At 52.8% G+C, this 27,408-nt stretch overlaps 2 protein-coding genes across 3 annotated transcripts in view; one reads left to right on the forward strand and one right to left on the reverse strand.

The window, feature by feature from the left end:
* Tctn1 (tectonic family member 1) overlaps positions 1 to 3,693 on the forward strand; it is a 32,103-nt gene extending 28,410 nt beyond the window's left edge. The window contains exon 15 of one of the 2 annotated variants that reach the window (XM_041649162.1): positions 2,150 to 3,693. The gene's annotated coding sequence lies outside the window, so the exon portion shown is untranslated. Of the gene's footprint in view, positions 1 to 628; positions 766 to 2,149 lie in introns of those variants that run through there. The other variant, XM_041649163.1, reaches the window with a different exon arrangement.
* Positions 744 to 27,088, reverse strand: Hvcn1 (hydrogen voltage gated channel 1). Its single transcript, XM_041649164.1, has 8 exons — positions 27,008 to 27,088; positions 26,522 to 26,574; positions 21,115 to 21,236; positions 8,349 to 8,621; positions 4,241 to 4,345; positions 2,975 to 3,206; positions 1,180 to 1,292; positions 744 to 869 (listed from the first exon to the last, which is right to left on the reverse strand). The coding sequence occupies exons 3-8, from the start codon at positions 21,133 to 21,135 to the stop codon at positions 804 to 806; spliced, it is 810 nt and encodes a 269-aa protein (XP_041505098.1). The 5' UTR covers positions 21,136 to 21,236; positions 26,522 to 26,574; positions 27,008 to 27,088; the 3' UTR covers positions 744 to 803.
* Between the last annotated feature and the right edge of the window lie 320 nt (positions 27,089 to 27,408).

The following is a 27,408-nucleotide window of genomic DNA, read 5'->3' on the forward strand; positions in this document are numbered from 1 at the left end:
TAAACTCTGCAGGGCGAGGGGGTCAGGTCAGGGTACCAGCACCCTGCACACACAGGTCACAGGCCTCCACAGTGCATTATCCTCTATCTGTCAGGATCTGTCTTCAAAATGCCCATCAGCATTCTGAGAAGTACAAACGAGCAAGAGGCTGTGTAAAAATGTGTACCCACAAGGGCATTGTACCCCAATATGATGCTAATTACAGGGCAGTCTGGGGGCCCCCCTGCAGTGAGCTAGCTCTATAACTGGTGGGCTGGTGTGGGCTGCCACCAAGGAGAGAATGTGGTAGGCAGGCCCAGGGGAAGGAGAGCGCTTATTTTATACATTAATTGCACAGTAATTGAGAGAGATGTGGTGGGTGCAGAGCCAGTTTGAAGCTGATGGTACAGCTGGGTGCTGCCCAGGAGAGGCTGGGCACCAGGATGGCTCCCCCAGGGGTGCAGCAGGAGATAAGAAAGGTTTTCTAGAATGGGCTGGTGCAAGGTGCCAGCTTCTGTCCTCAGGATGTGCTGTCCCCTACACACAGAGGAGCGATGGCGTTAAGTTTTACAAGCCCAGCTTCCTTGTCCATTTTCAAGCAACAGCAGAGTTCAGCTGAGAACAGGTGGTTATGATTCCTTTGCTACAGGAGGAGGGCGTGGACAGGTGGCTCTGGGTCACACCGAAGAGGCAGCAGAGCTGACAAAGATGTGTCCCCAGCATCCAGGGAGCGCAAGCCAAGGCAAAGATGAGAACTGGACTTGGCAGCACACAGTTGCTTTCTGGCCACCACCCAGCTTCTCTAGGGTAGAGCTTCTGGAAGGCTAGTTCCCATCCCCAAGAAGTCCATTCTGTCTCAACAGCTTGTTGAGTCTCTCAATTTCTTGTTCCTATGGTGAGAGCAGACAGACACTGGGCAGTGAGCTCTGAGCCACATTCCTGCAGGCCTGGGGCTACAGACAGCTAAGAGCCACAGTCTGTGGCATTCCGGCTGCTGAGGGGAGCCATTCCCAGGAAGAGCCCTAAGCAGTGATGACAGGAACAAGATGCCCAGAGGAGGGACTGGGCCCGGCTCCAGGAGCCCGTGCTTAAGCCAGAAAGACCAGGAAGAGGGAGCAACAGGCAGAGCTGTAGGCTATAGATGCGTGGGCAGTAGTGGGCTGGAGGGGACAGCCGTGGAACCGGTCCCCTAAGTCTCACCTTCTCAGAGCAGCTGAATTCCAGGTGCTGGATCTTGGTGGCCAGTTGAAAGTTTATCTGCTTTAACCTTAAGATCTGCCGTTCTGAGCGTGTCTTCACTGAGATGATGATGCCTGCAAGGGAGGGGAGGGTTGTGGTGCAACAGCTTGCTTTAATATTATGTTGTGTGTGTGGGGGGGGAGATCATGTGGACGTCAGAGGACAACTTGTGGGAGTCAGTTCTCTTCTTTCATCCTGTGGGCCCTAAGGCTTAAACTCAGGTCGTCAAGCTTAGCAGCAAGTGTCTTTACCCACTGAGTCCTCTTGTCGTCAGCCCCAAGACTTGTATTCTAATTCATGTATATACTTGGGATGTGTAGAGACAGATGAACAAGACAACTGTCACTGGCAGCCTCAGTGAGGCGGGCAAGATCGTCATTTCTGAGCCCTAGAGTATACAGCTGGGCAGTATTTCCCTGTGGTCCCCATGGGCACAGTCTCTGCAGGCCCCTGTGCTCCTCGTTCCCCAAGGACAAGCATCCCCAGGAGTAACTGAAAGCTGTTTGTCCTCCCTGGCCAGAGTTCAGAGTATGGAGACAAAAAGACCAAAGTAAAGCAGGGACCCCTGTGTTGGAGCATGGCCCGGACTAGTTGGCACATACCTGCTAACTTGGGATACCTTACACAGCCCCAGTGACTCAAGGCCAGTCTCAAGAAACACCAGTGCTGCCCTCAGATACAAACCCAGATAAGGGCCATGAATGCCACAAGGTCACCTGCCCAGCTGCCAAGTGAGGCTTCCAGCTCCGCTCAGCCAAGTGAGCCCCTCTGGAGCCTACTCACCGTGGCTGCACTATGGTGTATTTAATAAACCTTTTACCTCCGTCTTTTTGATAAATCCATTTAAACCCCATGGGTCACCGGCCTGTCACCTTTGTCTCCACATGACACAAAGGAACGTTCCTTGTTTGCTTTTTTCTTTTCTCCCCAGACCTAAGCTGCCTGAGCTGTGACCGTTTCAATCTCAAGTCGCAGCAGCCCACTTTACCTGCAGCTCTGCAGAACCCAAAGGGCTGTGTGACAGGAGGTGCCGGCCAGGGCTCCTGAGGTCATAGCCCCATCAGAGGACACAGTCACCAGAAACACAGCCACACTGTCACTCCCTCATCTCAGGCTTCCCAAGCTGGATGACTATCTAGATCTCCTGACTACACCCCCGACCCCACCCCGCTGCCCTCTGCGGGAGAACTGCTGGGAAAGTAGACACTGTCTTTCCTGGGAAGACTGAACAGTTTCAACACCGACCAGCCAGGGCCCGCAGAAGGGCTACTCCTCGGATATGCGCACCAGGGGCAGCGTTTGTGCCTGGAGGTAGGCAGAGCAGGATTTCCTCGTGTTCTCTCTAGAAGCCAGGGGATGGTAGCACATGGCAGCAATGGAGTGGTAACTCAGGGAGACAGGGAGCTCCATGAGGGGACTCTCGGGTTGGGCAGCCAGCACGGAGCGCTGCTCATCTACCTGCCTCCCTTCTGGAGGATGCCCTCCTGTGCTGCCCGGGGCAAGGGTCCCATGCTTCCATGACTACCTTCTGGTAACCATGAAAACTTGACCAGAGTGTGAGACAACTTTGGCGCAATCATGCTCTGCAGCTCGCACCAAATATTACCATCTACTTTTCGCCAGATTCCAAAGGGCGCAACCGTGATACAAACCAGGTATGAGATCGCGGGCATCTGGTGACTGTATTGCCACCTTGGTAGCAACCACAGAGCCCAGACCCCCACCCCCATGCAGTCTAGGAGCACAGGAGACACACCATTGATGATCCGGGCCACCCGCCAGAGCCGTAGCAGGATCAGCAGGCCAAGAGCTTCAAACTGGTGCTTCTTAAACAGGAGGACGAGGTCGAGGACGAACGACACCACCACCACAATGGCATCCAGGATCTCAAACTTATGGTGGAAGAACTCCAAGCGGAAGACAAAGATTTTAAAGAAAATCTCCAGCATGAAGAAGGCCAGGATGGCAAAGCTCATGTAGTGAAACACCTGAGGGGACAGAATGACAAAGAGCACTGACTGCCGCATGGTCGTCTCTGTCCACACCGTCTACCCCAAGCACGCCTGCCTGGTCACCAAGGATGACTCAGTGCTGGAGACAAGGTTTCCACCCTTGGAAGATGATTAGGCATCCCTGGCCATGCCTGACTGTCAACCCAGGACTTGGGAAGGTGAGGCAGGAAGATCAAGAGTCCAAGGCCTGCCTGGACCAGAGTGAAACTATCTTAACTAAAAAGATGGGCTGCAGCCACAACTCTGTCATGAGTGCTTCTCAGGTTTGAAGAAAACCACCTCAGCTCTCCAGTGTCCTTTGGCCCAGCCACCCAAATGAGAGGGACATGTTCTATGGCTGAGCAGGCACTTGCTCAGAGCCACATCGGTCGGTCACGGCAGTACAATGGGCAAAACCCAAATCTGTGTGGAGGGGACAATGTCATCGTTCAATAAAAGGCACACACAGAATCAGGAGGATCTCTGTGAGTTCGAGGATAGCCAGGGCTACACAGAGAAACCCTGTATATCTATGGATGGATAGATGGATGGATGGATGGATGGATGGGTGGGTGGGTGGATGGATGCACCTGCTAGACAGATGCTGGACTTCCTGTACCTGTTACTCCACTGCTGATGACGGGCAGGGTCATACATTCCCTGGGAGCCATAAAGACTAGTGGTACCTGAAGAGTTCCCAGGTTCTTGCTAAGGCAGCCAGGAGGCAAAGGGATATTCCAACTCCTGCGGTCATACTGAGGCTCACAGTGACCACAGTGCGGACCACAGTAAGGCCTGTACCCGAGGGAAACGAAAGAGCTGGAGGAGGATGGGAGTGTCACATGCACTGAGCAGCCAGTGGCTCAGTCGACACCCTCCCCGCCTGCAGATAACGACCCCATCAGCAGCACCCTACATATGCCCTGGCTGCTGTGGACCTGGGCTGTGTACATGCGTGACCTGGGGGGCTGGTGTATACCTGCTGTACCACCTATGTACCCGCACCACGTGTGCTTGTGCTGTGTGCATACCTTGACCGCGTAGTATTTCTCATCTGGCTCAATGATCTTGAGATCCAGAAGGAGCTCAGCAAGTACCAGGAGGGCGTCCAGGATCACCAGGCAGATGATGACAACCTGGTGGGAGGAGCAAGAGGACATGAGACCAGGATGGGACCACTCTCATTCTCAGGAACCAGGAAACACATTAAGAACGGGATCCTGGCCCCTTTCCCCATCCTCCCACTCTCCTGGGTAGGCACGTTACCCTCTGGGAGTAGCTTGCTTTGCCAACTGTGTGAGAACACTACCACACCACTCCCTGAGGACAGATAGCCTTTGGGGGGCCCCTCTGGAACTCAGAGTCCCAAGGCAGTGATGTGTTAAATCACTTACTGAGCATGGTCTGTGTGTGCCCTAGCAACAGCAAACTACAGAAATAGAAAAATGAAACTTAAAAACAAAACCCTATTTACCTTTTAGGAGTGGCATTTGCTTTGAGAGATAGTACAGGAGAAACAGACTGGGTGACCCAGGGGCAGGGAGTAGGAGAGACTGTGGGCCCCTCAGGGAGACGAGTTCCCAAGCTCCCCACAAGGTACTCAGGGGTCTTATTCTTTTGGTTTGTTTGTTTGTTTTCAAGACAGGGTTTCTCTGTATTGTCCTGGCTGTCCTGGAACTAGCTCTGTAGATCAGGTTACCTATGCCAAGTGCTGGGATTAAAGGCGTGCACCACCACCGCCCAAGTGGCATAGGCTCACTAGACTAACCAGCTGGCAACCCCAAGGCTCCTGTCTCTCTTCAGCACTAGTACACCAGGATCTTCAGTCTTCTGTTAAAGCCTGGGTTCTGGTCCAGAACTTGGGTTCTCTGACTCAGACAGCAAGCACGTTACTGACAGAACCGTCTTCCCAGTCTGGAATTTTTTTTTTTTAATTTCTTGTTTGTTTTAGAACCACGGGGATTAGCAAAGTCACATGGTCTAAAACCAAAGCCCAACTGTATTGAGAACAGACTTAGAACACAGCTAGCAAAGGGCATGAAGCATGGGCCTGTGCTACTGTGGGGATGAGCTGTGAACGTGCTACACTGAGTGCAGGCAACCCGACCCACAGGCCACGTGTGATGTGACCCCTAGAACACAGATGCAATGCAGACTGCAGTTCTGGTGGGGCAGGATGGACAGGGAACTGGCTAGTGGTGAGCTGTACAGCGCTCTGTGCACCACACACCACAGAAATACTTTAAAATGATTCATTTTAGCCGGGTGGTGGTGGCACACGCCTTTAATCCCAGCATTTGGAAGGCAGAGGCAGGCGGGTCTCTGTGAGCTCCAGGCCAGCCTGCTCAACAGAGCTAGTTCCAGGACAGCCAGAACTGTTATACAAAGAAGCCCTGTCTCGAAAAACAAAACAAAATAAAAAGATTAATTTTACATCTTGTGACTGTCACCTGAAGTTGGAAATGAGAAAGAGAGACCAAGAAAAGATGATTTTAATGCTTAACCTCTATGAACTGATCAGCCAAACCTCAAACCTGCCCCTCTACCTGGTTACTTTTCATGGAGGGGAGTCAACCCCTTTGTTAACCCCTACTTTCCCCTGTGGGGTGCCAGCTTCAGGGCTCCATCAGCCTCCCTGGAACCAAAGCTCAGCTGGCCACACTCTGTACTTCCAGGGACGATGGGCACGCGAGGCTAGGTTTGCAGAGTACGCTGCTCTGGCTGTCTCTTCCCAGCCATGTCCCCTCTTGATTCTACCAGCTCATGTGACAAGTGACAGCGTGCTCTGTCACTATGTCTTGCAGATCCTACCAGCAGAGAGCAAGACTCCTCCCATCCCATCTGGCTTCCATCCAAGACCCTCAACCTATCTGGTCATGTCACCCCCTCACGGCCCATCCACAGCAGCCCCTGCCTCATTAATAACCTTGCTGCTTTATCCACAAGAACCTCACACCCCTCCTCTACTTTCCAACACAGTAGGCCATAGTCTCCTTTCTTACCGGTCCCTTGACCAACTGAAACATGCCTTCAACCCCTGAGGCCTACTATGCTTGAGTGCCAGGTGACAATCACCCAGTCTGTCCAGAGCTCTTCGACTTCATCCTTACCACTGCAGGGGACAGCTAACCATGATGCTAAGGAGTATCCCTGCCACTCCACAGACTGTCACGTCCAGCTTGCTGCCATCCACAATGGGGGCCAAATGAGGGGTCACCGTCCCCTCAGAGGATAAATGCCTTTATGATAGTCACCATTTTTTTTTCCCAGCCTGAGAGTCAGACCCATGACTGGCAGGCTGAGAGGTGGGATGAGTCCCTTCCAGAGGCAGGGACATCTACAGGGGGTGGGCCTGGGGCTCTCTATACAGCTGGAAGGAAGTTGGCTCCCTCTGTTTGCTTTGAATTGCAGGTTTGGATTTCAACCCCAACAACATAATACTATGTTTCCTGCCACAGTCACAGAGGGGCTGGCAGAATGCAAGGGATGCTGGGTTGTTGGCTTGCTTTAAGTGGGGAAAAAAGACCAATATAACCTCCCCACCCCGAGAACAGCGTCAGCAGTGAGTGGAGCTGCTGTTCCCTGCTTCCAGGGACTTGGGCTCTGATGCCCCGAGCGCATCACCAAAGTGCCTCTTTGTAGCACTGGACCCGCCAGGAGCTGTGACTGTCCCCATGCCCTTGGTCTCTTGCATTTTTCTGGAGCAGCCATGCTTTTGGACACCAGCTTGCTACCTAAGAAGCCTGCCCTTGTTCATAGGGCTGGAGAGATAGCTCGGTGGCTAAGAATGCTCACTGCTTGCCAGGCGGTGGTGGCACACGCCTTTAATCCCAGCACTCAGGAGGCAGAGACAGGTGTATCTCTGTGAGTTCGAGGCCAGTCTGGTCTACAAAGCAAGTTCCAGGACAAGCTACAAAGAAACCCTGTCTTAAAAAAAAAAAAAAAGAATGCTTGCAGAGAACCTGAGTTCAGTTCCCACACCAGGTGGCTCACACACAGCCACCTGGAACTCCAGCTCCAGGGACTGGACACCTTCCAGCCTCTGAGGGCTCCTGCACACAAATGGTACACATAAACTTGTGAAGGCGCATGCATATATAAATCAGATGATAAATCTTTTTGAAAAATTGCCTTTCACAAGATTGGGATAGATGGCCCCCACAGAGCTCAGCCAGGAAGTCCCTTCCCTCTCCCCATGACAGAATCCGGAGAGAGGCGGTGACAGTGAGAGCCAGGCACATGTGTGGAGTGTGTGTGTGTGCGTGTGTGCATGCGCTCTCCCATGCACACACGTGGAAGCCGGAGGTCCATATTACTCTTCACCTAATTCTCTCATGGAACCTGGGTGCTCACCAACTGGCCAGTGAGCCCCAAGGAGCCGCCTGTCCCTGCCTCCCAGTACATACTGCCACACCCAACTTCTCCCTTGGGTGCTGGGGAACCAGACTCAGGTCTTTATGCTTACACAAGCACCTTACCCATTTAGCCATCACCCCAGCCCCACGTGTTTTTGTTAATTCTCCATAAACGGGTCTGAGGCCCCATGGAGATGATGTTTTGAGTCAGGAAACCCACATGGCTTTGTCCAGAAGCAGGCACTGTGGAAGGAAGGCTTCTCTCGGTGGACGTGGAGACTACACACAGGGAGATTCCCAATGGGAGAATAGCAGTATAAAGTGACCATGACTACCTAAAGCTCTGAGGTGGTGGGTGGAGTCTGCAGCCGCCACTGTCTGCTTCCCGCGTACTTTCACCACCCGAAAGGAAATCCCATCTCTCTCAAGCAGCTGCCCCCTCCATTCTTTCCTCCCTCCCACGACACCCATCCGTTTACCCGGCTGTGAGTATTCTGGGCGATTCAGCTACCTGGCACCACACACAACTGGGACCTTCCCTGTCTGGCCTGCCACTCAAGTCATATTTTCTAAGTGGCAGCATGCGTCCACATGTCTTGCCCTCCGGAGGGACAGGCGCCGGGACGACCTTTAACCTTCTATCATTTCTCCTCCCCCACTGTCAGTCCAGGTCAGACCACGGAGCAGGGCATGTGGTCGGTGTTCAGAAACACCTGTGCGGTGCACAAATGGCAGTGGCAGAGGGGGCTCCCACCTTGGGGACATGGTGGCTTCACCCTCTTACCTGAAACCTGTGCAAGCTGAAGAGTTTCCTCAGCCTGTTCCTAAAGTCCAGGGTCGGCCTGGGTGTGGGGCCAGGGCCAGCCTCGGCATCTGCACCCACGGCACTGCCTTCACCTTGGGCCGATGTGGGGGCTGGCTCCTCCTCGTCCTCTTCGTTCTCCCACTTCTTGTAGTTGATGTTCCATGTGTGGTAGTCATCCCCAACCACTGTGAAGTGCTTCAGGAACCTGCTCATCCTCTTGGTGGGAGCCACCTTGGCTCTGCGAGTGATGGCCTGGAGGGGCGGGGCAGAACATGCACTTGAGGTTCCCATGGCTGTGATGGGGAGCAGGACCCAAACCAGGTCCCAGGGTGCACAGAGCACCCTAGCCCAGGTCAAAAAAGGGGGGTTTTGGGGGGGGCGCTTATTTTTGGAACCTAATATCGCTGTATATGAGGCAACAGGAAACCCCAATCCCACCAGACATGTCCCTGCAGTCTGGCCAGCAGTCACCAACGGTACTACAGCCCAGTCCCTACAGGAGGCCCACGTGTAAATACCAGAAGAGCCATGCACTCTCAGAGAAACTGAGAGCTGGTGATGGCAGTGGAGGAAGCGTCCAAAAGTCCAGTGTTACAGAAAACTCAGAGACGCCAACCCTACACTCCACAGGCCAGTCCTGGCCAGGCAGATGGAAAGGGGAGTTCCTTCCAGGATTATCCAACACAGCACACACTTGTAATCCCAGCATTTGAGAGGTGGAGGCAAGGATAAGGAGGATAAGGAATCGAGGCCAGCCTGTGCTGATCGGTAAGGACAGAGAGAAGCCCTTTGTGGGGCACAGACACACGAGATCACACAGCAGACACAGACAAGCACACAAAAGGCACAGTTATAGTCACACTCGGGAACAGAAAGATTCCCAAGACTTTGTTCTTCAGCAGGCACAGGTTTCCACAAAGGACAGAAGAAGCAGGAGGGAGCATGTAGGAGAATTCAAATCTGGACTCCCTCTTGGCTGAAAGACTTGAAGGGAAGCCAGGGGCAGTGGTGGCACACACCTTTAATCCTAGCACTTGGGAAGCAGAGGCAGGTGGATCTCTGTGAGTTCGAGGCCAGCCTGGTCCACAAAAGCCAGGACAGCTGGGATTGTTACACAGAGAAACCCTGTCTCAGGAAAAAGAAATACTGGATGGGGAAGTGCTTTTATTCCTTAATGTGACATGAATGTGTTATTGGCGACTCAGAGTTAACCACTGACGCATACAGTCCACACAGGCAGTTCTGAAGGTGCTGCCTTTAGACTCCATTGCGAACCCGCTCCCTGAATCTCTAATCCCATCGTTCTCATCCATCTCAGCCTGAAGTACTGCAGCAGCCTCCTGCCACTGCCCCAGCCTCCTGCCACTGCCCCAGCCTCCTGCCACTGCCCCAGCCTCCTGCCACTGCCCCAGCCTCCTGCCACTGCCCCCTTCTCTATGGAACTACAAAGACCTTCGTAACATATAGTGAGACCACGGGCATGTCGTTGCCTAGAGTTCTCCAGGGAGTTCTCCAGCCCCCACATGAGGCCCTCCCACTGCTGTCCTTCCTGCCGTTCATGCTCTCCTCTCTGAGAGGCTGACCCCACTCTCTCCCCACCCTGGTTTTGTGTTTTTATTGCATCATTCTAGTTACACTGAGGCAGGAAAGAAAGACCAGGAAATTAACGGGCTAAGAAGGGACAGAAGCTCTTGCCCGCTAGGATTCAGGCTGCCTCTCCTGCTGACTGAACCTTGAGCAATTTCAATGCAACCAACAAAGCAAAGGCTGTCTTTCTGGCCTCCACATGTGCACCATGGCATGAGTGCACCCGCATTCACACGGATGCACAGGCACGCTCACGCACACACAAAGATTTACATACAGAATTATCAATTGGCTGAAAGTAAAAAGAACAGAACCTCAGGAATGCTAACCAGTGTTCGAGCATAGGGACACCTGCAGTATCAAAAGATGAGAGGGGGAATAAAAGAATAAAGGCTGAGGTTGGCAACATGGCTTGGAGAGTAAAGGTGCTTGTTCCCAAGACTGGGAAGCCAATCCCTGGGATTCACATGCTAGAAGAAGGGAACCGACCCCCCTGAATCCTCCACACGCATGCTGTGCCACAGGCTCATCCAGGCACATACACAAACAAACAGGAAGGTACATTTTAAATGGCTGAAAAAATATTCACATCTGATAGGATAGACATGTAGCCTGAGACACAATGAACTCTAAACAGGAGGACGGTTCAAGGAAATGCACAGAGGCCTGTAAGCACAATGGGTAGAGCACCTGCCTAGCACTCTTGGTCCTGGGCACTATACTCAGCAACACAAGGAATAAAGAACTTGTGCCCTTGGGTCGGACTGGAGAAAGGGAGCCTGTCTCGCCCCCGTCCACACCCTGCCCTGGGTTCTGTGTGGTCTTATGTTTCCAGGCTCCAGATTTGGTCAACAGTCCCCTCCCACAGTCCCAACATCTTCTAGCTAAGTGCCAGGGGGAAGTCCCATTGTCGAACCTGGGGGACAACTGAAGTGAAGTGCGGAAGCGGAGGCTCTGCAGGCATCTGAACCCCAGGCTGCCTCGCTGCCCCCCCCCCCATATTATATGGTACCTCAGGAGCCGCAGCCTGCAGATTTCTTCAAAGGCTAGGAGGCCCAAGGAAAGCTTGAAATAGTGCATGGCCTCCTGGGGGCAGCTCCATCTAATGCCTCAGCCACAGAGGCCTGCCTGCATCTTAGCACCCCCCACCTCTGCATCTTAGCACCCCCCACCTCTGCCAGCCTCCTCACCCAGCATTCTAGTCTAAACCTTTGTCCTCAGTGGCCCAGGAAGGCTGCATGGCCTCCTACTGATCCCTGAATTTTCCATTCTTTCCCCAGGCCTGAGCAGGTCTCACCTTGGCTCTGTCACAGCCCTCCTCACCCTGACAACTGTTCCTTTGTGCTCTCCAAAAAATCCAAGGGAAACACCCAAGCCTCTTCACGTGGTGGGCACAGCCCCAAGAGGCTCAGCCTCTCTGCTTCCAGCAGCCTGCCCCTTCTCCCTTGCCCCTCAGAGCACTGTAACCTGGCTGCCCACACCTCATTCTAACTTTGGTTTATTTGTCCCCAAGCCTGAAGACTCAGCTGGCTGCAATGCCACTTCCTCAGAGTGGTCCTTCCTGGATCATGAGCCATAGCCAGCCTCCTCTCCCAGTTCCACAGCCTCTCCTTCCCCTTCCATTCTCTGCATTTCCTCAGAACCCCCTCTCAGTACCGAGGAGGGGCTGTGTATCCTGAGCCCACTGCGACTTCTGCCCAAGGCTCCCTCCTCCTGGACAGCCGTGAATTCCCCCAGGAAATACCTCACCCCTCAGGCAAAAGCCGCTGAGGCTCAGGCTCTCTGCCAAAACCACATCTCACAGGAGAGGCAAGTTTTCGCTCTGAAACTTTCTGAACAGTCAAGAAGTGACTTGAGTAACTTGGGATGAAAATACTTGTGGTATCCAGCAGAGCAGAAAAGAATTCTGGTTTTAAGTCAAGACTGCCGTGTCAGAAGCAGGAAAGTTCCAGAAAAGGGCTGACCACAGCCCTTGTCCTCACCCTGGCCTCTCACAAACCTAGAAAGATGGGTTCTGTGACACCCACTGAGCACCTGCCCAGGCCAGGCTCCTGTGGCCTCCGTGGCAACTCTGTGTCACCAGTGTGGAAAATCATTCCTCCCCCCCTTCGTCCCCTGAAGTTGTAGGTTCTGTCACATGGGCCCAGGACTTGCAGACCTTCCAGGGGAGGGATTGGCACCGACACCAGGAATCCCTGCTATCCACATTTTTCTCTGACCTGGTGTTCCTCGCCCTGTGGCCAGAGCCCAGGCTGGAGCTGCAGAGATGTTCAGCAGTATGTGCTGTGTGAGTGTAAGGACCTGAGTTCGAATCCCAGCACCCACATAGAAGCTGGCGCAGCAGCTGGAGAGACAGTTCAGCAGTTAAGAGCAAGGGCTGCTAAGCTTGTAGAGGAGTGAGGCTCGATTCCCAGCCCCCAGGGCAGGCACCTCAGAACTGCTGGTAGCTCCAGCCCCAGGGGATCTAACACCTTCTTCCAGCACCTGCACTCAAGCGCACACACCTGCACACATAAAGAGAATTTTAAGAATAAAAATAAAATATTAAATAAAAAGTTGGGTATGATAGTCTATACAATCCTAAAGGGAGACTTCCAGGCCAGTGAGAGGCTCTTTCTCAAAAGCAAACAAACACATGGCAGATAGCTCCTGAGGAACAGCGGGCAGCTAACCTCTCCCTGCACCTGTGTAGAGTGCACACTCACACACACACACACACACGCACGCACACACATGCATGTGCACACACACGCACACACACATGCACGCGCGCACACACGCACACACACATGCACGCACGCACACACGCGCGCACACACTCACAACACACACACGCACGCGCACACACACACGCACACACATGCACATGCACACCTTCTCTCTCACCAGGTTCTGATCTGTCAATCATCACCCAGACTGCTGACCCCATTTTTCATGACAGGCTTCCACCTCTTTCCTCTCCTTGCTTGGTCTCTCATGACTGGCTTCCTTGGCAGTCCGACTCTGACCTTGGCAGGTCAGGGCCTCTCCACTTCCAGTGGTCTCAGCAGTCCTGTGTTCAGTGTTGCTCATGTTCAAGTACACAGCCTGGTCTCAGCTGCTGCCATCTTGGTAGCATGCTGTGGCCCAAACTCAGCTCACTTCCCCACCAAATCTGCTCCCCCGGGGCCACAGCATCACTGCCACGGTGCCCAAGTAGAGAGCTGAAGATCCGGTTAGGTTCCCTGCCATTGTCCTTGCTCTACGTCACCTAACAGCTCTCAGCTCCTGCGTCCCTGCTGTGGCCATTGCCTCTGGCCTGGACTGCTCCACTCCCCTCACTCCTGCTGTGTCTCCCACACAGCGCCAGCCAGGCTGGGTCCTACCTTTCCCACTGTCCCACCCACACTCCAGCTCCAGGGTCTCACTGGCTCAGGACTGGGACCCATCTTACCCTGTATATCATCCAGGTCTTGGACCTAGGTGTCCCTTCCCCAGCTGTCCCCTCCATCAGTAGTAGCTGCTAACACACGGTGTCAATTCACAGTACCCCGTACCCCTGGGAAGGGCTCCATGAACAGTTAATGAACAAATTAACACATAATGGAATCGGGGAGCTGTCTCTCCAAGGCAATGCAATGACATGTGACAAGTGTCACACCAGACAAATGACTAACCTGGGAAAGGTAAGTGGAGACCTACACATGCCTTCTAAGGCTGTCTGTCTGTATTCTCACAGGGGCCAAACTGCCACCTGGAAGAGGGGAAAGTCCCTCCCTCCCTGCAGAATGACCTAACACCACAGAAAAAGATACTTTTTAAGAAACACAGCCAACTCCCAAGTCCCTGTTCCCCAAAGCCTTTCCCATGTCCCTGCTCCCTCTCAGAGCTACTCTGGGGGCCTTGACCACAACCCTCGACCCAGAACTCCAGCAAGACCCTACAGCAGCAGCATCTACCACCACCACGCCCGTGCATCATGTTATATAGCATGACCACAAACCATCTTCTCTTCCACAGTAGTCCAGGCCAGCACGAAGGGGCTCAGTGTGGGGAAGATGGCAGAGTCAGGCTCAGCCCCAGGGCTGTGTGACTCAGAGACCATGTTCTAGAACACAGGGTCAAGAGAACCCAGGCAGTTAGTGGTTCCCTGCCGGAGCATTCACAGGCTGAATTTCGGGGTCCCTCTGGAACAATGGGAAGTGACCTTTTTTGAATGGGGTCTCGGCTGACAAGGTCACTAAGCTATTGAGATGGAGTCACTCTGGATGTTGGCAGCCAGTGTCTGTAGGAGCAGAAGAGATCCGAGGACCAGGTCACATGATGACCAAGGCAGGGATTCTACAAGCCAAGAGGAGCTGATGTCAACTCCAGACCATCCCTTCTGCTGGGACACACAGGCAACCCCACTTGCTTTTACATAGTCCTGAGAAGGAGGCAGGGCAGGGGGGCACAATTTCTGCATTCATAGGAGGGGAAACTGAGGTCAGAGGAGGCAAAAACACTGGCCTATATCACAAGTCAGTGGCGGGAGACAGGTGCCAAAGAGGGGACACTCCTACGGCCCCCAGAGAGGAATGCTTTGAAGGCAGTACCATACTGGCTTTTTAGCCCCTTTTGTTTTTTTTGTTTGTTTGTTTGTTTTTGGTTTGTTTTTTTTTTTTTTTTTTTTTTTTTGGTTTTTCGAGACAGGGTTTCTCTGTGGCTTTGGAGCCTGTCCTGGAACTAGCTCTTGTAGACCAGGCTGGTCTCGAACTCACAGAGATCCGCCTGCCTCTGCCTCCCGAGTGCTGGGATTAAAGGCGTGTGCCACCACCGCCCGGCAGCCCCTTTTGTTTTTTAATGTGAGATCTCATTGTGCTGCCCAGGCTGGCTTCCTGAGCTCAGGCAATCCTCCTGCCTCAGCCTCCCTGATAGCTGGGACCAGGTGCATGTCACCATGCCCATTTTCTAAAAGCATACTAGAAAGCTGGCTTTGAGGTGGCGCTGGCTGAAGGCTCTAACCACTGAGCACGATGGCCTGAGTGTGATCAGCAGACCCTGCATGGAAGGAGAGAACAGAACTGCCCTCTGACCTCCTCTCATGTACCCACTCACACAATAAATAAACAACACGAACTAGAAAGCCTGACAGTTTACAGCTGTACCCCCAGCACATGGGAGGTACCAGCGGGAAGCTCAAGAGTCCAAAGTCTGGGCTGGAGAGATGGCGCAGAGGTTAAGAGCATTGCCTGTTCTTCCAAAGGTCCTGAGTTCAATTCCCAGCAACCACCTGGTGGCTCATAACCATCTGTAATGAGGTCTGGTGCCCTATTCTGGCCTGCAGACATACACACAGACAGACTATTGTATACTAAATAAATAAATAAATGTTTAAAAAAAAAAAAGAATCCAAAGTCATCCTGGGCTACATAGTGAATTCAAGGCCAGCCTGGGCTCCTGAGGCCCTGTCTAAAAACAAACAAACAAAAAGCTAAAACCAGCCAGGCCGAGGTGAAGCACACCTTTAACGGCAGCACACAGGAGTGTGTGTGTGTGTGTGTGTGTGTGTGTGTGTGCGCGCGCGCGCAGGTGCTACAGAGGCCAGAAGAGGGCATCAGATTCCCTGGAGCTGCCAACATGGGTTCTGGGACCTGAACTTGGCTTCTGTGCAAAACAGAGTGTGCTCTTACCCTCCGAGCCATGGCCCCAGCCCCTGCTTTAATTTCTAACCGCGACAAGAGCTAGGACTGACAAGTGACAGTGGCACGAGCTCCAGCCAACCAGGAGTTCTGTGACATGTGGCCAATGAGGAGAAGATGTAGCCAGAAAGCCCCCACCTCTTGCTGTGTAGCTCAGGCTGGCGCCAAACTCAAAATCCCCCTGCCTCTGCCTCCTGACCGTTGTGATCACAAAAGAGTGTGCCTCCGTATCCAACTACAGAGAAGCTGGTTCTTAAAGCTACCTGAATGAGGGGCAAAATCGAGGTTTGAATATACTGTCTTCTCTCTTTGATAGGGAAACTGAGGCCCTGTCACATGGCAGCCAGCACGTCAGGGTGTAAGCTGTGTCCACACTCAGGCAGGCACCTCATCCTTAAGCATGGCCTTTACCCCCCCATGCCCCACAGCCTGTGAACTTCAGCAACTGATGACTCTTGACCTTTGACCTGTCATCTGTGCCTTCCCAACATTTGCTACTGTCCTTGCTTAGATTCTGCCTCTCACTTGAAGGATGACCCTGCCTATAGTTTCCTGCTGTCACCCTGCATCCATGCATGTGTGTGCACACACACATACACCACACACCCCACACACACAACACACACATGCATGTGGAGGCCAGGGGTCAACCTGAGGTGTCATCTTTAGGCACTGTATGTATAAAGCCTCCCTGCCCCAATAGGCTTTCTCACTGAACTTAGAGTGCACAGGCTAAACCAGTGAGTCCCCTTTGTCCTAGTCCCGAGATTACAGCATGTACCAACAATGCCCAGGTTTCTGCAAGGATTCTGGGTTGGCACTCAGGTTCTTATGCTCACACGGAAAGCCCCACACCCATCCTTCATTCTTGCATGTGTGTGAAGGCACAAGCACATGCACATATATGTGGGGGCCCACCCAACATTTGTGTTGGTTTCTGGGGATTCGAACTCAGAGCTGGTTCCCCAGCTCCACCCCCATCTTCCCACCTGCAGCCTGAGGGCTCCAGAACCTGCTTCCATCTGTACAGAACAGAGAGAGCTTAGGTGACTGGCAGCTGCTGTCCTCAGACAGCCTGCCTGCCTTTCTGCCTTCTGGCATCTCAGAACTTTGCTTCCTAAGGGACATGGCATCCTGCCTCTCCCTCCTATAGAAAGCAGTCTCCTTTACCCTGACCTTTTGCTGTCCCTTTAGCCAGGGGAGTCCCCAAGAGATCACCTCTTCATAGGACTGAGCCTTCTGGTGCACACCTGGGACTCTTGCACCTGGGAGGCTGAGACAGGGGATTGAAAATTCAAAACAAGAGCCTGTCTCATAAAACTAAAACCCCTGGGGTGTGGTCTGGTGTCTAACGGGCTTCTCTGGTCCTGAACACCCCGTGTCCTGTCACAGCTCATTGCTAGAGGAAGCAGCATGCCCTCTGTAACCCCGGGGAGGAAAGTCTGTTGCGTGTGGCCAGCTTCCTGCGGTCTCAGCCCAATGCCTTCCCCTTGGCTGGCTTCACCTGGGGTTCATGTCTGCTTTCTTGCAGCCTTGCCAGCAAGGCACTGAACACAAGACGGTGTTTGTGACCCTCCCATAGTCCTTTGCTTAAAATGTCTCTGGTTTCCCCCTACTCTAAATGGTAAAGAACAGCTCCCCCCGCCCCCCTCCCGCTGCAGCTCTGCCTACGTACCTGGTCTCAGCTGCCTCTCCCTGCTTAGCCACACTGCCTCCATTCAGCCTTTGTACTAGGCAGGTTTGTCTGGCCTCAGGGCCTTTGCACACATACGTGGCTTCCTCTGGCCTGGAATATGTAACCTCTCTCGTGTTGTCATCTAGCTTTTCTTTCCTCTTTTAGGTTCCTTCCAAGTATCCCAGCCTGTCCTGATCATACACTCCTGCACCTCCTCTGTCACCCTCATGCCCAACTGAACACCCCAGGGTGCAGGCTGCACAGGTTCCTACACACACCATACCTTCCCCGCCCCCACCCTGGCTCCGTGTGTGTGTGTGTGTGTGTGTGTGTGTGTGTGTGTGTTAGGAGGAATTGCCTATTTATAAAATCAGGGAAGTCTGTAAATAGGCGTTGAAGTCTTTCCTTCTCAAGGGTGGGGAGGAAGTTTGAGGTTTGCAAAAACAACCCCTCTGTGGCCGACTGACTCAGGTGTGGGGGACTGGTGAGCCAGGTCTGTCGAGAGCCATGCTCAACTCACCTTCACCTGGAAAGTCAGGGATGCACTTGGAGGCTGTGTGGGACAATGACTTTCACACAAGAATGGGACGGTGGCGCGTCCTCCCCAACCCTAGAACAGCCACTAACTCAGGACCTCTATTCAGAGTTGCCTAGAACAACACCACATCCCGACCACATGGCTCCAGATTGGCCTCATTTACTGATGCCAAAGAAGAGAGGATAAGAGACTTGCTAAGAGTCAGATAGCTAGGAAACAGCTGGACTGTAATCCAGGGTGCCTGGAGGAGTGGCCCTTGACTCCTATTCCCCACTCAAGATGTAGCCCAGGGCTGCTGAAGCCAATGCTGTGGGACAGAAGTTCTCCAGACAGAAGTATTGTCATGCCTCATCCCTGGCACTCTCTGACACGTTACCCTAGGTGGACCCCTCTACTGTCCACCTCTCCACTCCACTTCTATAGGGCTGATGGCCACCCTGTCCCAACAGGCGGGGAAGTGTCCTGCTCCTTTCCCTAGAGGACAGACATGATGATGTTCAGGGAATGAGAGACAGATGCAAAGCCTGTGACACCAGCCACTCCACATCGCCCAGTATCACAAGCTGGGCTGCTTCATAAAAGCAGAGGAAGGGCAAATTTTCCATCTGGAAGCTGTGTGCTGTCATCTGGTTTCCAGTGTGAGGGTGATGCTCCAGCCATGGAGTCCACAGAAGAAAGGCCTCGGGCCCCTCCTTGCTACTCCCTTCTGGAAAGAGCCAAGGAACATGGAGGAGACAAGGAGAAGCCACTCTCGCCGCCATCCAGCTTGTGTCTCCAGCTACCTGAGGAAAACCTCAACACAGCTGACAGAGCAGAGATGACCTACAGGGACAGTTTGGTGTTGCTCCGAAGACACCTCAACCATGAATGTCAAGGACAAGTGGATTGTGCTCACTTAGGGCTGGGCGTGTGTGACTTTGAGCCTCCTCAGCCTAAAGAGTGCAACCTATTTTTTTTTTTTTTTTTTTTGGTTTTTCGAGACAGGGTTTCTCTGTGGTTTTGGAGCCTGTCCTGGAACTAGCTCTTGTAGACCAGGCTGGTCTCGAACTCACAGAGATCCGCCTGCCTCTGCCTCCCGAGTGCTACTTTTTTAACATGTAGCTGACACCTGCCAGGTGGTGGTGGTGCACACCTCTAATCCCACCATTCGGGTGGCAGAGGAAGAGTCAGGCAGATCTCTGTTGAGTTTGAGACCAGCCTGGTTTACAGAGTGTATCCCAGGGCAGCCAAGGCTGTTACACGGAGAAATCGCGTCTTGAAAATACCCACCCCCCACAAAAAAAAGAAGAAGCTGAAACCCGTGCCTTAAGGCTGTGTCTGTCCTTCCATCTGTCTGTCTGTCTGAATACTTAATGAACTCACTACCTTTGTCTCAGTCTGGCTTGTCCTGAAATTCTTCTCTATGTCATGGTCAAGGGTCTGACTTTACCCAAGTGGAGCTTCCCGACAGGGAAGGAAGCTCTCAAAGCTGTGTCCCCACCAGTACCACTGGCTGTGCACAGAGGGCCAGCTGCATGTTAGAATGGCCGGGAATCATTCCTGCAGAGCTGGGATGGAACCCGGGGGGCCTCCTGCAGAGCAGATCAGCCTCTTGCTTGGCATACAAGGGTCACACTCAGAGCTCCCAAGCACCCCGTAAGTGCGCAGTGAGGCTGACAGCCACAGCCAAGCTCGGCGCCTCCAGAGGAAATGAGCCAGTGGGGCACCCCACCCCCGGCTCTGCGCACCTGGCTTCCAAGCCCTGCAGATGGGCCAGGCACGTGCATTCATCTGAACTGTGGAATAAGACCAGAACATGTACCACAACCCTTGCTTGTCCTATCGTGGAGTCGGCAGCCTGTGACATAAGTGGCAGTTGCCCCCAGGCACCCTGCTAATGCCACAGACCACTGTTAGGTGTAAGTCTCAATGTATTTCTGTGGGCTAATGTTATTGTTCCCGTTCCCCAGAATGGAAAACTGAGGAGCAGGGAAAGGAAAAAGGAGAAAGGGGCTCTAAGGAAGTGTGGCCATGCCCATCTCGGCAGAACTGGTGACCACCAGTCAGCTCTGTGCGGAGTTGCACACCCACCACCACCAATGCCTGTGTTCTCAAAACCTAGGAGGGCCAGGAGCCAACAACATGGTTCAGCAGGTAAAGTACCTGCCACCAAGCCTGACCACCAGAGTTTGATCCCCGGGACCCATTTGGTCGAAAGAGAGAATGAACTTCCACAAGTTGTCCTTGGGCAGCTACAACTATGCCACGGCACAGTACACATGCAAACACACAGACACACAAATACATAAGTATAATTTAAAAAGAGAAAAATCTAGGCATGCTGGACAAGTTCAAAGCATGGTGTACCAGGCCAGGCTCAGCCATGTCAGGAACATGCCGCCTGCCACAAGGGGTCCTGGCCAGCCATTTAACAATGGAGATAGACCCTCTGTGGTGAGAGTATGCCCCACCCGGCTCCAGTTTCCCAAAGTGTGTCCCAGCTGGGTTCTGCATTCCAGGATCCACTTCCCCTGCTGGCCCACACCCTGGTACAGGCTGGTGACAAGCCTTCAGCACCTCGCAATTTATCCCTGCATCTGTCCAGCTTCATTCTGATCCCCAGACCCACCTGGACCCCTATTTTAGTTTCAGCTATGGCTGCTCCTTCTGGGGACACCTCTGCCTATATCAGTGCTCATAATCACTAGTACAAAAACACACGCACAAACTAAAACGCAACCTGGACCAGTGTTGCCATCATCCCCGCCATGTCACCTGTCTCTCACTATAACCAAAAACTGAAGACAACTTCATCCCACTTGTCATAGGTGGCAGACCCATACCTTCCATGCTGGGTCCCAAGAACCTTCCTGAAGAGCCCAGCAGTTTTACCAAGCCCACTCCTCACTGCAAGTACCCACAGCACCAAGTCTGAGACCCTGCTGTGCTTTCTCGCAGTTGGACGCCAAGGAATCCTGACTTTGCTTCAATGAGACAGTGGCAGGTCTCAAACTCCCTGTAGCCGAGGATGACCTTGAACTCTTGACCCTGACCCTCCTGTTTTAGGATTGTAGGTTTGCCCCACCACACCCAGCCAAGCTCTGACGTCATGGTTCTTAAACTAGAAATCAGGGTTTGCATGGTGGACCGTGGCTCCCCTGCCTCCGGGTCCTGTGAAACCTAGCAGCAGCTTTCCCGTCCTGACTGCAGGCACAGTGCAACCCTTACACTGGGGGTTCTCTCTGACCTGCAGGAAACTTCCACAGGTTGCTCCTCTCACAGCGGGAGCCTTCAGACAACATTTACCTTTTGGTCTTGGGAAGCCATTTTCCCTTTTGTCTCAGGATCCAACAATGACAGAACTGATGTGTCACCCTGCTGTCACCGAGGGTACGCTCTGCAATCTGTCCTCACAGTTTGAACAGCGCCTGAAAATAAGGTCACAAAATGTGTTGGAAAGGTACAATCTGGGAAGACAGTCAAACCAATATTAATGAACACCTGTTTGAGTGCTGGATCCACCCTCCAGCATCTGTGAGATGGATACAGTAGTCACTGTTGCCAGGGAATAGAAACAACCACGTCCACCAATGGAGGGATGGCTAAAGAGCCACACAATGGAATCTAGCCTTCAAAAAGGAAACACTAACAGCTGCTACAGTGTTAGAGCCCTGAGAACACCACACTAAGGGAAAACAGCTAGATTTAGCACCTTGTATGCTGAGCCTGGCATGGTGGTATATCTGTAATCTGGTACTCAGGAGGCTGAGGCAGGAGGATTATGAGTTCAAGGCTAGCCTGGACTGCATGGTGAGGTCCTGTCTCAAAATTAAAAAGGAAAATTGGGCTGGGCTTTAATCCCAGCACTCTGGAAGCAGAGGCAGGTGAATCTCTATGATTCGAGGCCAGCCTGGTCTACAGAGTGAGTTCCACGACAGCCCGGGCTGTTACACAGAGAAACCCTATTTTGAAAAACAAACCAAAAAAAGAAAAAAGAAAACAAATCAGAGATGGTGAGATGGCGCAGCAGGTGAAAGTAAAAGTGGTTGCACCATATCTGACGGCCAGTTCACGGCGGGGAGAACAGACTCTCACAGGTTCCCCGCTGGCCTCCACACTGTGCTGTGGGACACACACACACACACACACATACACACACACACACACACACACACACATACACACACACACACATACACACACACATACACACACACACACACATACACACACACACATACACACACACACATACACACACACACACACATACACACACACACATACACACACACACACATACACACACACACACACATACACACACACACATACACACACACACACACATTTTGAAAAGAAATTCTGAGACAAGCTTGTAACATGTAGCTCTGGCTGGCCTGGAGCTTGCTATGTAGACCAGGCTGGCCTTGAACTCGCAGAGATCCACCTGCCTCTGCCTTCCTAGCACAGAATTAAAGGTGTGCACCCCTCAACAAATAATTTTCTTTTAAGATTTATTTTTAAAGTGTGAGTGTGTTGCGGTGTCAGGGTTGTGCATGTGAACGCGAGGGCCCTCGCAGGCCAGACAGAAATCCCCCTGAAGTTGCAGTTTCATGTGGTTATCAGCTGCTCAGCGTAGTTGCTGGGAAACGAACTCAGGTCTTCTGCAAGAATAGCACACATGCTACCCCTAAGCCATCTTTCCAGGTCCTGGCCCACCTTTTTTTTTTTTTTTTTTTTTTTTTTTTTTTTTTTTGGTTTTTCGAGACAGGGTTTCTCTGTGGCTTTGGAGCCTGTCCTGGAACTAGCTCTGTAGACCAGGCTGGTCTCGAACTCACAGAGATCCGCCTGCCTCTGCCTCTGCCTCCCGAGTGCTGGGATTAAAGGCGTGCGCCAAAGGAAAACTTTGGGCCTTGGTAGCTCTTTTCTTTCTCTGGTTCTGGAATGACTATGTGTGATTTTTTTAAGATTATTTTTAACATAGGTGACAGAGACATATAGTAAAACTTTCAACAATAGAGAGATACATGCCGGTGAGCCAGTCTCTACCCTGCGCCTCCTTCCCAGAAGTGTCTGCTCTGACCAGCAACTAAGTGACCTTCTGGGAGTTCACTTTTTCCCACGAAGGGGGTGAGCATGCTCCCCCTTCACTTTCTTCTCACACAAACATGAGTGACATGCTCCTCTCTCAGAACCGTACTTATATCCTTTTAGGGCGTAGTATGTAGATTGACAGCCCCCCCTGAGCACCCAGGCCCCTTCATCTGGAACCCAGGAGTTTGTCACTTTATGTGTGCACAGCCATTAAATTCAAGATTGTGCAAGAGGAGACTGCCCAGGTGGACACGCTGTCACCAGCAGCAGAGGTGTGAGAGCCACAGAGCTGCCAGCAGAGAGAAGCCCGAAGATGTCGGGTGGCCACCACCACGGAGGAAGGCTAATGCATGCTATGTGCACCCTTAAAATCTGGCAAGGACCCTCAGACGCACCCGGAGCCTCTGGAAGGAAGGCTTGGGGGCCTCTCCGTTTGGACCATGGAAATTGCTTTTAGGCTTTTGACCCACAGAACTATGAGATAAGAGATGGGGCTTTTTTAAAACCACCAAATGTATATATATAGCCCCTGCTACAAACTGAGAACACTCACAGTCCCCTGGGACCACACAGTGGCAGCTCACTCTAGATGGAGGTACTCCACTGTGGGAATGCAGCGAGGCTGCTGGCGGTCACAAGGGATGTATCCCACCCCCTTCCCATCCCAGAACCCCAGTGGGTAACCCTACACACCTTGCATGTGTGTTTGTACATATTCCCAAATGTGAGCCAAGCCAACGCCGGGCATCTTTCTCTGTCTCTCTCCAGGTAACTGTTTTGTGACAAGTCCCCTCACGGAACATGGAGCCAAGCAGTTCAGTGGGACTAAGCAGAACGTGGAGCCAAGCAGTTCAGTGAGACTGAGCCTGAGCGGAACGTGGAGCCAATCAGTTCAGTAGGACTGAGCAGAACATGGAGCCAAGCAGTTCAGTGGGACTGACTGCTAATGAGCCTGCGTCTCCCTGCCTCTACCTCCCAGAACTGGGATTCTGGACAGCTAGCATCACCAACAGCTTTTTATGTAAGAACCAGGGTCAGAGTCAGGTCCTCATGCTGGCACACCAGGCACATTACCAACCGAGCCATCGTCTCAACGCCTCCTGAGTTATTTTTCTAGCTACAGAAGCAAAATATCATCAGTTTGAGAAAAATATTCGAAGATTTAACCCCTCAAAAGCTCCCTCTCCCTTGAGCCTCGCTCTTCTCTTGTGCCCTCCATCCAGCCCAGTGACTGCCAGGGGCCTCAGCAGCTTTGGCAACAGTGGAGTTCAGCTACTACACAGACAGGAGATAACTCAAGGGCAGCCTTCACGACTGCAGGTGAAGGGCCACCAAACCTGACAACCTGAGTTTGTCCCACAGAGTGGATGGAGAAAAATCAACTCTGGCAGATTGTTCTCTGACCTCTACATGCATGTACACTGTGCAAACACATACACACACACACACTAAATGTAGTTAAACAAAAAAAAAGTTGGGTGTGGTGGCAACATCTTTAATCCCAGCACTCAGGAGGCAGAGGCAGGAGGATCTCTGTGAGTTCGAGGCCAGCCTGGTCTACAAGAGCTAGTTCCAGGGCAAGCTCCAAAACCACAGAGAAACCCTGTCTCGAAAAACCAAACAAAAACAAAAACAAAACAAACCAACAACCTCCCTCCATGTAGGTAAAAGGAGAAGTTAAAGAACCCTTGAGGTCCCTTTGTTTTTAAAACAGAACTAACTCACAGAAAAACATGGCTTCTCCAGCCAAGGGCAGAGGGTTTCTTTTTTTTTTTAATTTTATTTACTTATATGTATGAGTGTTTTGTATGTATACCTGCATGACAGAAAAGGGCATCATATCCTATTACAGATGGCTGTGAGCCACCAAGTGGTTGCTGGGGACTGAACTCAGGACCTCTGGAAGAACAGGCTGTGCTCTTAACCCCTGAGCCATCTCTCCAGCCCTGACTGAGGGGTTCAAACTCTCGTGTCTTCCACAATAAACTAGTCCAAACATAAAGATGATAAAACCCAATGCCTGAGTGGCTATGGAGAAACTTCGCCATGGCTGGAGAGATGTGACCTAGACAGATACCTAGCAACAGGGACCAGCACCTTCCAAATGGCTATGTCCTAGACTTGGCCACTCTGTTTCAGAAACCATCCCACAGGACTCCCTAGCAAATCCATGGGCAGCAGTGTTCTAGCAGAGCGGATGGTGTGACCAACCACAAAAACCTGCACAGGAGAAGCTGAAAGCCACACGAGCGGGGAGGAAGGCCACAAGAGGGTCTGGGCAGAGGTGGAGAAAGCAGGCCATTGAGCAACCAGCCTGATAAGTCTGTGCTCATTGCTTGCAAAGCTATGGAGGTGCTGTGCTGAGCCCAGGGAGCGCAGAAGGATGGAGCCTGGATACACAGACACCACAAGGACAACACACAGTGCTGAGGCCTTCCTGGTGGGTGACAGCAGAAAGACACAAGATGAGAAGCTCGGCTCTTTCAGGTGGAGTGGCCAGGCTCCTGAGGAAGTGACACAGGGGCTTCCTGATTTCAAGAAGACTGTGGGGACACGAGGAAGGTCCTTTGACAGCGAGAACTTAAGAGGACATAGTGGCGCATGGGCAAGAGATGAGAATTAAGATAAATTACAGGAAGTGGGGGATCTACCAGGGCTCCCAGCTAGTGAGAATGATGAGGAGCTGGGGGGACAAGAGTTACGGCAGGGACACGATGAATGGAGGTCTGGACTTGGGCATCATAGTGGCCAGACTCACCATCTGTGTAGGTCAGAACTTGTACTTCGCCTAGATGGAGTGGGAGTTAGGATGGGGCGGCGAAGACTCCAGCCACACACAGGGGTGGCTGGGAAAAGAAGTCCGGTGACATAAGCGGTCCGTGCTTCCTCCTTGCTAAACCATGGCCAAGGGAGGGCTGTGGGCCAAAGGAAGCTCTGGAATTGGGTAAGTCTCAGCCTAGAGATTTTCAAACCCTGCCTTGACCAGCCTTTCGGCCAGGGGAGTCCTGGACGCAGAAGTTGCTGGCTGCCTTACTCAAGAAACCTCAAGCTGCTGGTGGGTGGTCAGGAAATACTGCAAACCTCGGCAAGTCCCCACCAACCTGAAGCAAAGTGACCAGGATGCGGAAACACTTTCTGAGGGGCAAGGCAAGCTGTGGAGGAACACAGCTCCCAGGTGACCCTGTGCTAGACGGGGAGGGGGCTATGTCTCCCCCAGTTATCTCAGCAGACCTGGGAGGTGGGTGCCACTCAGAATGCCCTGGGAGCAGAAAAGGGCACTAAGACACAGAGAGGCTCAGCCCCACAGCTAAGGTGCATAGAGCCCTGCACTCAGCGGGCATAGGCGCTAGGTAAAGGTGTGGGACTTGGAGGGAATGCATGCTGCTGTCAGTCTTACAGTATACCCTGGCCCCAGCCCACCCACCAGGGAGTTCAAATTGTTTCCAGAAGGAGCTGCGGAATTGGGATTCCTCCTGCTAGGATGCACCAGTAGGCTGACTTCTGGGGTCTCCTTCTGGGGCACTAGCACTACCCCAACCCCCTTCCCTCCTGCTGTCTCCCTGGAGCGGCTGTGGGGCTCTGGGGTGGAAAACAGGGCTTAGGGCTTTACACCCACCTGCTGGCCGTGCTGGCTGAGCTGGCTGTGCCTTCTTCGCGGACTCTTTCCACCTGTAGGAGGGGGACACTGTTACCTCCTCCACCGGTCACACAATGATGGGTGTATGTGGTTCCTGGTAACACCCACTAAGAGAGGAGATGCTTGTCAATACCCCATTCCCCTGGGAGGATAGCGGGGTGGGAAGTTACAGTCCACGAAGTAGCACGGGACCTCAGTCACCCCACAGCGCCTGCCAGGCCTGGCCTGGTTCCCCCAACATCCCCAACCAGGCCCCAGCCATGACGGACAAAGGTCCAGCCTAGGAACAGATGCGAATCACGAGGATGGAGGGTGGCCAGGGCTTCCTTCCTCCCTCCAGGCCCCCAGGCCGGTCGGCTGCCCCGCAGCAGCCACGTGCAGGGCAGGAAACCCCCCAGCCCGAGATACGGCTGAGGTTGGATGGAAGAGGGGCGCCCCTGTCTCCCCCAGCCCCATCTTCATTACCTGACTGCAATCTGCTCAGCTCTGTTCTCACTCTAGGCTAGAGACTTCGGCACAGCCCTGCTCTGCGGAGCCCAGGGGGCGGTCCTGTGTCCCTGGGGGTGTGGTGTGGCGGGAGTTTCCGCAGCTAAACTCTAACTTGCTGCAAACCCGGGCCCTACGGAGGCACCAGCGCGCTGAGAAGCCCCAACTTAAGCAGCTCTCCAATGACCAAGGCCAGGGTATGCACAGGGCTGGGACACTTCTGCAAGGCTCCTAGGTGACTGGGTGTTCCCCTGACTACGTGGGCCTCCCCAAGGACCACCTCCTCTCGCCCTCTTCCAAAGCCTTTGTGCTTACTGGACGAGATGTGCTCCTTAGCTGGGTTCACGGGGGCAATTGATTCAAGAGAAGGTTAAAGAGAA

The sequence above is a fragment of the Microtus oregoni genome, unplaced genomic scaffold (assembly GCF_018167655.1).
Source record: "Microtus oregoni isolate MIOR12 unplaced genomic scaffold, Mior012 000003F_ref0000135, whole genome shotgun sequence".
Classification (NCBI taxonomy): domain Eukaryota; kingdom Metazoa; phylum Chordata; class Mammalia; order Rodentia; family Cricetidae; genus Microtus; species Microtus oregoni.

Coding starts and splice junctions, on each gene's coding strand:
- Hvcn1 (XM_041649164.1), bottom strand. CDS start 21,135: ATGGCTTCCCAAGACCAAAAG. Junction 4,346..8,348: donor TCAGCTTGCACAGGTTTCAG/GTAAGAGGGTGA, acceptor TCCTCCCACCAG/GTTGTCATCATCTGCCTGGT. Junction 870..1,179: donor AATTCAGCTGCTCTGAGAAG/GTGAGACTTAGG, acceptor CTCTCACCATAG/GAACAAGAAATTGAGAGACT.